The sequence below is a fragment of the Melozone crissalis genome, unplaced genomic scaffold (assembly GCF_028551555.1).
Source record: "Melozone crissalis strain CALT ecotype California unplaced genomic scaffold, PUWL_Pcris_2 ptg000026l_1, whole genome shotgun sequence".
NCBI lineage: Eukaryota > Metazoa > Chordata > Aves > Passeriformes > Passerellidae > Melozone > Melozone crissalis.
Window position 1 is genome coordinate 3,378,677 of NW_026535804.1, and position 11,422 is coordinate 3,390,098.

Below are 11,422 nucleotides of genomic sequence, written 5' to 3' on the forward strand. Positions count from 1 at the left end.
GCAGAGATGCCAAGTTTAAAAAAAAAAAGATGGCAAAAAACCCCAGAAGAAAGTAGGCGGACATCTGCCAAACCAGCAATTTTCAGCTGGATTTCCAGAAACACTTCAGGCTTTTAAAACCAAGAGAGGAGAGAAAATAAAACCCCTTCACTCAGATGAAGTGCAAAATTCCGATTTGACTTCAAAGGCATTTCTCCTGGCTAGTTACTCCCAAACCCTGGCACAACCCACTAGAAAGCCAGTGGGCAGTGCTATTTTGCTGCCAGATGACAGCACCCAGCCAGCTGGGGTGTGAGGTGCCGTGCTGGGGGAGCCCAGGGTGTCAGAGGGATTGGAAGCAGGGAGGACAAGGAAGGAAGGAGGGGAGGAAAGAGAGAATAAACTTTACATCAGTTGTAATCAGCAGGTTTTTTCCATGCACTATATAGTCAGTTAATGTATGTTACAATCTCCTCTGAAACGGAAAAATACCACAGCTGTTGTAGCCAGTAACACTTTTAAGAGCGCTTGACTCCCAAGTCATCCAGGTGCTTTTGACAGTGTTACCCTGGGTTGCTATAGGAACCCTAACAGTGCTCCCATCTGACTTCTCCATTAACACTGGATTTATATTTAATTTGGTTTTCTTTTCCTCAGCAAGAAGAGGTGAGAAGCAAGCATGAATACAGAGGCAGGAGATGCTCCTCCATGGGTGTCTCCTGGACATACCAAAAACAGGACCCAGGACCAGTGCTGAGACACTGCTGAAGCAACAATGCAAGCAGACCCCAACCTGCTGCAGGTGGGGAAGGGCACAGCCCCACTGCACTGCTAGGAGCCATCTGGGATGGTGCTCAGGTTGCCTCTGTTATAGAGGTTCTCCCATGTTCCCGTGCCAGTCTGTCCCACTCTTGCCTTCCCACAGGCAGCACGACTGAGGGCTCATGGGCTGAGCATCCCACGCAGCTGCTGGACAGAGGTGACAGGCAGGGAGCAGGTGAAGTTGCTGCAGACATAGGCAGTGGCCTTCCCATCCTTCCTCTCCAGGGATGCAAGGAAAGGCAGCTGGCGGTAGAGGAACCCAGAGCTGTCTCCATCTGCGACCATCAGCACCTGTCCAGAGAAGGAGCTGTAAGAGCCAGAGAGCACAGGCAGCGCCAGCCAGCTGGTCCTTCCTGCCCCTTCCTGCCCCACTGACATGCTGAGGGCTGGCAGTGTCCCCCCACACACTCTCTCAAAATGGAGAGGGGATGGGCAGCTGAAGGGATCCACTCCAGCCCTCTGCCAGGGTCCCACAGTGGTCACACCCTGTAATGCCAGTGCAGGAAAAAGCATGATGGAGATGTGGCAGCCTAACCACACCAAACACTTGGCAGCCAGGATGAAGCACAGGGATGGGCACATCCCAGCTAGCCAGCTCCTTGGGGACACCTACCCAGCCAAAGAACAGCCCCAGAGACAGCTGCATTGCCCCATCTGACCTGCAGCCCAGCTCCTCCTGCCCTACCCACACCTCCCAGAAAAACTCAGGCGGCAATGAGCAGTGGGTCAGGGGCTCTCCCAGCTGACACAGCAGCATCAGCCAGAGGTGATGACTGGGCTGCCAGGATAATTAGCTTTTCTGAAAGGGAAAATGTTTGTTAAAGCCTCGGGGCTTACAGGCTAATCAGGAGAAAGGCCAGGAGCTGGCAGTGAGCCTCATGCCGACACAGATGCAAAGGGTGAGCAAAAGGCTGTCCTTCCCAAGGCACAGAGGGAACATCCTGCTGCTGGAGCACACAGCTGTCCCTTGCCCGCCCCAATCCAAGCCCTGCATGTGTCTGCTGAGCATGGACACACTCGCAACATGTCCCTACTACTCATGCCAATGCCACCAAGGGATGCTGACACCAAATGCTGCCTCTCACAGCACACACATCTCCACCATGGCACTGCTCACCTGGCACGCAGCATCCTCTACACCAGAGCCAGCAGAAGACCCAGCACTGGCATCCAGAGACACCCACACAGCCTCACTCATGCCTGGCAGGGGCTGCCCACACCCTTGTGTCCCCAGAGGGGCACCACATCCCCAGGTCCCTGCCCTGGATAGTGGTTGCTGCAGTCCTGTTCTATCCACCATCACCCCACATCTGCTTGACCCAGCTCTGGCTCAGCCTGTCTCCCTGCCTGCCTCTTGCTCCCCCCAATCTCCTCCCCCTTTGCCTTTGTCTGGAATTAATTCCAGGAGTGATTAATTACCAATTCATGTCCAATCTGAAATTCATTATTCATTTTTCTCACAAGCTCCCCAAGGTCCTCTCACAGGGCCAGGATGAAGGCAAGTGGCAGGCGAGTGCTCTGCAGCCGAGGAGATAATGGGATCCTTCATAATTACCCTAAAGACCATTAACAGGGCAGGGATCTATACCAGCAGCTGGGATCCAGCCCCAGAGCAGGGAACCAACCCTCTCTGCTCCCAGCACCAGGACACTCACAGGAGCAGCTCTCAGCATCACCCCTACTTGCATCCCCAAAGAGCTGCCTGCAGCAAAGGGCCACTCCAGAGCCAGGGTCCATTTAAAATCACAACCTCAATGCAATTCTATCATTAGCATCTTGTTACAGCAAGGATTTCAGGGTGAGGTTTGTAAGGAATTAATTACTGAAACAACCTAATTAATTGTGTTCCTGCACACAAGCCTGGCCCCCGGCACCCTGCTGGCACAAAGGGAATGGGGACGTAGGGGAACAGGGATGTTCCCCCAACTCCTTGGCAAAGGCAATTCCCAAATCAGCCATGTCCCTGGAGCAGGTGACCCAGGGCTGCTGTGCTTAGGGCAGCTTCCCGTGGCAGGGAAGGAGATGTGAGGAGTAGCTGGAGGGGGATGGAGGCAGGTGGGAACAGGAGCATGCTCATTTCTGTGAGATGCAGCACGGAAAGAGGGACGGCTGTTGGGAGGCAGTGGGCTGCTCCCAAAGGTAGAGCAACTCTCTGAGAAGTGGGATTCTCCCCCCTTCCTGTCGTCACCTCTGCAAGGGGAGGAGCCATTGCTACTGCCAGAGATCATGCTCCTAGCACTCCTGCACACTCATGCCTGGGGAAGGGGAGACACGTGCTCCTCTGGGGGAGAGCTCTACCCTCCTGCCACAATTCTTCTTCCAGGAAACATACCCAAGCTGCAACAGCTTTGGCTCCATCCCATCATCGCAACATGAGGAACACACAAGGGGCAAACAGAGCTACACTCCCACCCTGCCTGCTGCCAGCTCCCACCTACAGCCTCTCAAAGCATAGGTCCCCTGCAAGCAGCCCTGGCAGGCATGACCATGGCTTCACTCCCCCATGGAAATATCCATCCAGAATACCCAGCCCTCATCTTCTCTCTTCCCCAAGGAATGCAAAAGCTTGAAAGAGAAAGATCCTCGTCTGGGGAAGGAGCAGCCCCACCAGCCAGGCTTGTTACCAGCTTTGCAGGAGGGAGCCAGACTGCAGGGGAGAGGAGGATATGGCTGTGCTATTTGTTCTGCCCAAGGCCCCAGAATGGCGGTGTGGGCTCAGGGGACCAAGGGCTGAACAGCTGTGGGCAGAGGGTTATTAACAGTGGTGCTGGGCTCCTGTTCCTGCAAACTGGGTCAGCCAGGGTAATCCTTCCAAGGGACAGAGGTCGAGTGTGGGAATAGAGGCCTCGCACACAAAATAGGGACCTGCATGGAACAAGAGTGCTGCTGGATGGGTGATGGCAGAGGAAGGACAGAGAGTATGCCCCACTCATGTCCCTGGAATGGGTCCCTGATCCTCCAATGCTGGCATCAAACATCACTGGGCAGAGGGTTAGGGGTGACACCCTGTGGGCTGAGCTAACAGAGTACAGAGCAGAGGATTCTGTGCTGATGGCTCAGCCCTCCCCAGTTCATCCTAGCTGGGGTTACAGAGGCAAAGTGGTGCTTGGGCTTCAGCTCCCCAGACACTGAGACTGAACATGCCAGTCCCTGGCACCAGGGCCCAATGGGCAGGGATGAAGCCAATCCAAACACCAAGCTCCCTCACTCACAGCCCAGTCCTATTTCCCTCAGCTCCACATCTTTGCTGAGGTCAAAGCCATCATTCCCAAGGCAGGGACACTGGCCACCAAAGCTGATGGGCACCAGCTGCTGTGCTGCCCTTCCCTGCCAGTTCCAGATGCAGCCAACAACTCCAGCCCCTCTGTGGGATGCACTGATACATCCCAAAGCAGAGATGAGGACAAGCAGAGTCAGGCAGGAACCCCAATACACAGCAACAGTTGCTGGATGGGAGAAGAGCTTTGGGAAAAGCCAGCATCTCCCAGCTGGTGGTACCCAGAATTGGAGTGAGGCACTGCCTCATCCCTTCCAAGGATGCAAGGGTGTCTCCAGGCAGCAGGTGACCCAGATGCTAACTGGGTCTGCACAGGACATGACACATCCACACTAGGCATGACACATTCACACCGGAATGAAAGGTTTCCCCTTGGGAGTGCACTGGGCTTTACACTGAGAGCAGTGCAAACAGCCAGCAGCAATAACAACCACTGCTGCAGCCACTTCTAGGCTGGGCTGCCCATGCTCTGTGCAGGGAGAGGAGTGCAGGGCTCAGCCATGGCCCTGTGGCTGTGCTCAGAAATGAAAAGGACAGGATGCTTCCCAGAAGAGAGGCAGAACAGAGGAGGATGGGTGCAACAGCTGCACTGAGAGAAGGGATGAAACACCAGCAGTGCAGACAGCAGAGACCAGGGAAGGGCTGGCAGGCAGGGAGCACCTCTACCTTGTTTGGGCTGAAGACAGAGCGGACACAATGCAGCATCTCTTTGGTGTCTTCTCCTTGGGGGTCCCCACAGATGACAACCTGTCCGGGGGGAGGGGGGATGGCAGGAGGGAGAAAACAGAGCTGTGACTGCACCCATGCCACTGCCAGCCCCACTTCCTACAGCAGGTCCTGCAGGGCACAATGAGCCCCAGCCCATACCTGTTTGAGGGTGTGATGGAAGACAGCGGTGGCCCGGGCCATCTCTGGGAGGGTTATCGGGATCTTCTGCAGCCTCTCTGAGAAGGCAGCCAAGATCTTGCTGGCTTTTTCCACCCAGTCCATATGACCAGAGTAACAAGCTGCTCGGAGCAGGTTTGTGACAGCGACAGAGTTAGGGGTGGGCTCTGCTCCATCTTGGTCTGCAAAGCACAACATCTGCCATCAGCCCAGTGCCTCACCATCATCTGCCATCAGCCCCGTCCTCCCACACCACAACCCATGGAACACATTGCCAGGTCCCTGAGCTCACCATCCTTGAGACGCAGGAGCAGAGAGGGATCGCTGGCCTCAGTGGAGAAATAAGCAAAGCCTTTAGGGTCCCAGAAGAGTTTGTCTTGCATGTGCTGGAGATGAAGGGCCCACTCCAGCCAGCTCTGCTCCAGGGAGGCTTCATACAGGTCAAAGAGTGCCTGGATGACAAAGACATAGTCCTCCAGGAAGCCCTGGATGGGCACAGCACTGTAGTGGCACACAGGGAAGGAAAAGCAGGTTAGAAATGTTCTCCAACCCAGCAAAGCCCTGCTTACTGGTCTCTGATACCCAAGGAGATGCCACCAAGCAAAGCAATGGCTGTGGCCATCACACAACTCAGCCCCAGGGTTCTGTACAGGAGGACAAGGTAGGGGAAGACACTTGCCAGCATGAAAGGTGAGGAACAGGAAAGGTTTTGACTTCAATTCCTCCTGGGGGACACTAATCCTTCCTAAACTGCACCAAAGCTCTACACAAAACAAACAGCCTCCCTCCCACCCAGTTAGGTCCTGCCTGGAAGAGAGGACAGGGACTGCTGGGGGTCTGGGCAGCACCTGCAGGTGGCCAGTCAAGTCTGTGGAGTTTCTGATACTCACCTCTGCTCCACTGAGTTGTGCTTGCCCCGGTAGCAGCTCCGAAGCAGCCTCCCGCTGTCGGGGTCGAAAAGGTGTGTCCTCAGGAAGGCAGCTGCCTGTGCAGCCCTGCTCACATATCCCTGCTCAGCCAGGGTAGCCCCAGCCTGGGCAAAGCCTGAGATCATCAGCCCTGCAGAGGCAGAGACAGCAGGACAGGTCAGGGGGGGCACACGGAACTGGTGAGAGGGTCAGAGTCAGTTCTCTGAAGGAGGCTCAACGTGAAGCTCATCCTCCCTGACGGCAGCAGGTCAAGTCTTAGCTCTTCTGCTCAGTTCTAATCATTAATGAAGTCACTCACTGTCACCAAAGAGATAGGCAGAGTACTGTAAGGCCAGCAAGAGCTGAGCCCTCACTTTTGGGCAGATACAGGGCTCAAGATTATTCCAGTTTGCAGGATAACTCCAGCCCATGCCAGCTCCCAACCCAAACACCCAGGAATTTACTGCTGGGAACAGAGCTGGGGGTCCTGCAGTGATTCCCTGAGGCAGGACCCCCAGACAGACACAGCGCTGTGATCCCTCACCCATGCAGCAGTAGGGATGGGCTCTGTACCCACCAGGGTCCTGGGGCCCCAACTCAGACCCCTTCCCCACAGCCCAGCCAGAGGAGCTGAACTGAGCCAGGGGAAGAGTTCTGCTGCTCTCTGCTGGCAGCTGGGGAAGGAAGTAAAGCCAGAGCAGTATCCCCATGCTCCTAAGGCTTGCAGGTGTGGGGCTGCTTCCACACAGCCCCTGATCACAGGTCCCAATCACAGCCTACCCAGTGCCTCTGTGGGAGCTTCTCAGTCCCAGCAGGACCTGTTGCTACCATGCCCTGGTGGGGGTCCAGCCAAGGCATGTCCTCAGAGCAGAGCCCCCCCTCACCATTCCATGCTGCCAGCATCTTGGTGTCCAGGTGTGGCCGTGGCCGCTGTGCCCGGGCTGAGGACAGTCTGTGTTGGCATTCTTGCAGCAGGGCACTCAGCCGGCCTGGCTCCAGCCCAAACCGGGCTGCCGTCACCGCCGGGGGGCAGCGGGCAATGAGGACGTTCTTTCCCTTCAGCTCCTGATGGGGGTCCTGAAGGGAGAGGGACACATGTTCTAGAAATGCCATCAGACTTGGGAGGTGTTGGACTCTGAGTGTTTTGGGGCTGCTCTGCCATCCCTCCATGCCAATGGATGCAGGTCTCTCATCAGTGCTCCTGACACTAGGACAGTCTTTGCTCTCCCTCACCTTCATGGGGTCCACGTTGCCAGCCTCTTCCACTCCATAGTGGTGCATGAAGACATCTCCCAAGGTTGTCCCCTCTCTGGCCCCCTCAACAGGGTCGGGGAGGAGAGCCCGGAGCTCCTTGGCTGTCCATACACAGAAAGCTCCTTCTCGCTTCTCTCTAGATGTGGTGGTCGGATAGGAATCTGCATCTTCTGCACTATAGAAACCTCCTGCCTGGGAAAAGTGCAACAGAGAGATCCTCCAGCTCCAGGACAACACTTTCAGCCAGCTCCCCATCATTGCAGGGCTGGCAGTCTGGCTAATGAGCCTCAGTAGTGCTCCAGACTGAGCTCAGCTAGAATGGAAGGCAGGGAAAAACAGCCCCAAGCCACATCCCAGGGTAGGGCAAGTGGCTCCCTTTGGGTCAGCTCAGGGAAGAGCCTACCTGGTCACTCAGGTCACGCGAGACGTAGAGTAAAATGTCTCGGACAACATCAGCAAAGAATTCATCACCAGAGATCTGTGTGAGACACAGCATGGACATCAGTGTTACATGGGTGGGAGGGGGCAAGAGACACAGCAAGATATGGTGAGAGATTTCAATTTGAAGAGTTGGCAAGGGAGCATTTGAAAGTCCAAGGATTTTAAAAGAAGGATAGATTCAGAATAAGACCTTCAATAGAAATCTACTATCAGTGAGTACGGCATATCTACAAAGGGCAGTGGAGAGTAATGCTGGAGTTACACCAAGGTCAGAGGCAGCAGCATTGTCTGCTGACTTGCAAAAACCAGCCCAAAGGCTGTTTGTTCCCCCATTATGCTCAAAGCCCCAGGGCTACACTGTCACACGTTTGTGCAGCACTTCTGGGTAAACAACAGGAGATGAAGGGGAGCATTGGATTGCTCCACACCCGTGGGATGGGGAGTATCTTGGGGAACAGGGTTTGAAGCTGCTCCCCAAACCAGGCCAGTCCTTGCAGCCTGCAGGAGTGGGAGCCACACAGAGGGATGCCAAAGCTATACCTGGAAGGCTTTGCTGTACATGGCTGCCAGCTGCCCCTGGTCATACAGCATCTTCTCAAAGTGAGGAACATGCCAGTGCTGGTCAGTGGAGTAGCGGTGAAACCCCTGCACAGAACATGTGAAGACGTCTCTACCTCAGATCTCCACCTCACACCTCCTGGCCATGACAGGGGCTTACCCCCAAAGATTTACTCCTACCTGACCAATGTGGTCATGGATGCCCCCACAGGCCATCATCTTGAGGGTGTGCAGAGCCATCTGCAGTGCCCGGGCACCTTCTGGAGTTGTTTGGTGCAGGGCCCAGTACGTGAACAGGAAATTCAAATTCACTGAAACACAGGGAGACAATGGGAGGCTGTGGGGTGGGCTCTGCCCCCACGCTGCTGTCTGCCTCACAGCAGGTCTCACCAGAAGAGACCAGACTGACCTGGGGTGGGGAACTTGGGGGATTTGGAAAATCCACCATAATCCTCATCATAGGATCTGGAGAGCTGCTGGAAACAGGTGTCCATCACCTCTTTGGCTGGTGGGGGTGACTCCTGGCCCTGCACACGGATCTCTGATGTGTGTCGCAATGCTTCCAGAATCCTCTGGCTGCTCTCCAACAGGGCATCTTTGTTCTCCTTCCACTAAGATGCAATGGGAAAGAGATAGTTCTTATTGCCTTGCACCGGTCCAAACCATACCTCCAGTTCTCAATCACCCTCCCCAAATCAGCTCAAACCCACTTCTAACCAAGCCAAAGCTCTGGCTGGTTCTCTGGACTACTCTTCCTCACAACTGAATCTCCAAACTCAGTTACCCTTCAAGTCCAGACCAATCTCCCTGTGCTCCCTTTGGTTCAGCCCTGTCTGCTACACTATTCCTGCCGCACACCTGCTCTGCGATCCGGAGCAGCACAGTCCGAAAACCAACACGATGAACTCCATCCTCAGGAGGGAAATACGTCCCCCCAGCAAAGGGCTTGAGGTCTGGGGTCAGCCAGACACTCATGGGCCAACCACCTCCACCACTGGTGGCCTGAAAGACAAAACACATGTGCACCAAGGTCACGCAAGAGGCACCTGCTCTGTGCCCTTCCAGCACATACAAGAGCCTCACTCAAAAAGAGATGTGTGCTTCTGTCCACCGTTGATACCCATCCAGACCACCCCATATACTGGTACTGCTTGCCTGAGGAACATGACAATGAACAACACCCTGAGAGAACCAGTCAAAGCCTCCTGGGCCCTGCCCGTGCCTCCCTCACCTGCACGAAGGTCATGTATACTTTATCCACATCTGGCCGCTCCTCACGATCCACTTTGATGCATACAAAGTGCTCATTCATGATCTCCCCAATCTCCTTGTTCTTGAAAGACTCTTCCTCCATGACATGGCACCAGTGGCAGGTGGAGTAGCCAACTGCAAACAAGCTTAGATGGGTGAGAACTGGTCCTTTGCAGGGAGCAGGAAACATGTGATGGGGAGAACACTTAGAGATGGGGACCCTTGCTATGGGCAAGAGCTGCTGCCCCCCCTGGACAAGAAATGGAGGAGAAGAGTCTCCTGAACTCTCCAGCTCCTGATCCTAAAAGCTGGCCAAGGACTCTGGTCCTGCATGCAGCCCATTTTCAGAGAGAGCTACTCCAGCACATGGTACTCTCTTGCTTGGTGGTCATCCATACCTACATGGCTAATCACACACCAGCTCAGGATGCAGCTCAGCTTATCTGATCATCTACTGACCAACACAGGGGACATGAAATATGCCTTGTTTCTGGTTACCTGACAGGAATATCAGCTTGTTTTCTCTCTTTGCTTTATCAAAGGCTTCCTGACCCCAAGGGTACCTGTGGGGGAAGACAAGATTCGCTCAGCCCCATGGACACAACGACAAGAGGAGGAGGAGGAGGAGGAGGGGGAAAGGCTCCCCATTGCTCTTACCAATCCACAGGGTTGTGGGCGTGCTGCAGGAGGTACGGGGACTTTTCGTTAATCAGGCGGTTGGTGTGACAAGGGACGCTGGGGGGGCCGGGTGTCCCCACCGTGGCCATGGCTGCGATCCCCGTCAGAAATATGTGCCTGTGACACCAAACAGGCTCAGGGGCTCCCTGCTCACCACAAAGCTCAGCCTCTGGACAGAGCCATGACAGACCAGAGCATCAGCACCACCACCCCAGGTCCTGCTGTGCCCCAGGACAGGGTGCTGCTCTCCACTACTCGCTCCCCATGCCAAGGGAAACGGTCTCAGCCCCAGGTAGCTCTGCTGGGGCTCAGTCCACCCCAATCCCCTCTAGGACGTTACAAGTCCTTCCCACTCACTGGAGGCTCAGAGGAGTTTGTTCTCCAGTTTGCCACACCGCACCCATGCTGGGGGGAAGGCCATTCCCAGAGCTGCCTCTCCCACCAGCACACTTTGGGGGCACACTCAACAGCTGTGAATGCAAGAACAGCATCTGCGGGACCTGACCTGCGTGTCCGCAGGGAGAACACTCCCTCAGAAAGGAAAATCCCGTCTCGTGAGGTGGATGTGGGCAGGGGGGACACGGGCTCTTTATAATGAGGGGAATGGGGGGCAGGGAGACTGCTCTGCTGCGGGGTAGATGCGGGCTTTGGGTATGGGGATGCAGCAGAGATGCAGGGCTGGGATGCAGGAGGTGGGAAAGGGGTGCAAAACGGGGGTACAGAGTATGTAAAGTCCTGAGGGGCTGTGGTAGCGAGAGGAGGATTTAGGGAGGATACAGGGGGATACGGAGAGGATGTCGGGGAAGGCAGGAGAAGCGTACGGCTGCGAAAAGGCTCTATAAGGGGCTCAGGAAGGTGCAGGGAGAATGTAGAGGAAATGCAGAAGGAGTACAGGGCGTTGCAGGAGAATTCAGGGACGCGGGCGCTGCAGCGAGGATGCGGGGGGCACGGGAGAAGTGCGGGGAGGGTTCGCGGAGCGGCGGGGACGCGGTGATGGCGCAGCCACCGCACCCAGGGCCGGACCCGCCCCCCCGGCCCCTCCGGTACCTGCGGGCGCAGCGCAGCGGCGCCGCCAACATGGCGGCAGCTCCCCGGGCCCCGCCCCTTACCAGCCCGGCCGCGCCCCCCTGCCCCCGGTGCCCCCGCCCCTTACCGGCCCGGCCGCGCCCTCCTCCGTCACCGCCCGGCCCCCGAGGCGCGGCCTCGCCCCCACTGGGCCCCCGCCCCTCCTGGTTCCGGCCCCGCCCCGTTACCGGCCCGCAGCCGTTACCGCCCCGCGCCGCGGTCGCTCAGCGCAGTTCACAGTGGCACGGGGCACTCACAGGCGTACACTGGGTTGCTCAGCGCAGTTTATTGTCGCACGGGCACC

At 56.2% G+C, this 11,422-nt stretch overlaps 1 protein-coding gene across 2 annotated transcripts; it reads right to left on the reverse strand.

Moving 5' to 3' along the window:
* Positions 1-345: 345 nt before the first annotated feature.
* SPATA20 (spermatogenesis associated 20) lies at positions 346-11,147 on the reverse strand. 2 transcript variants are annotated; one of them, XM_054278723.1, is made up of 16 exons: positions 11,101-11,147; positions 10,033-10,170; positions 9,874-9,938; positions 9,356-9,510; positions 8,983-9,126; positions 8,534-8,735; positions 8,305-8,435; positions 8,107-8,211; positions 7,529-7,603; positions 7,105-7,317; positions 6,756-6,948; positions 5,854-6,022; positions 5,256-5,464; positions 4,946-5,145; positions 4,745-4,825; positions 346-1,092 (listed from the first exon to the last, which is right to left on the reverse strand). In XM_054278723.1, the coding sequence occupies exons 1-16, from the start codon at positions 11,130-11,132 to the stop codon at positions 922-924; spliced, it is 2,283 nt and encodes a 760-aa protein (XP_054134698.1). In that variant the 5' UTR covers positions 11,133-11,147; the 3' UTR covers positions 346-921. The 2 variants fall into 2 exon arrangements, with proteins under 2 accessions (XP_054134698.1, XP_054134699.1); XM_054278724.1 differs by having other exon boundaries at positions 10,033-10,199; positions 11,101-11,141.
* Between the last annotated feature and the right edge of the window lie 275 nt (positions 11,148-11,422).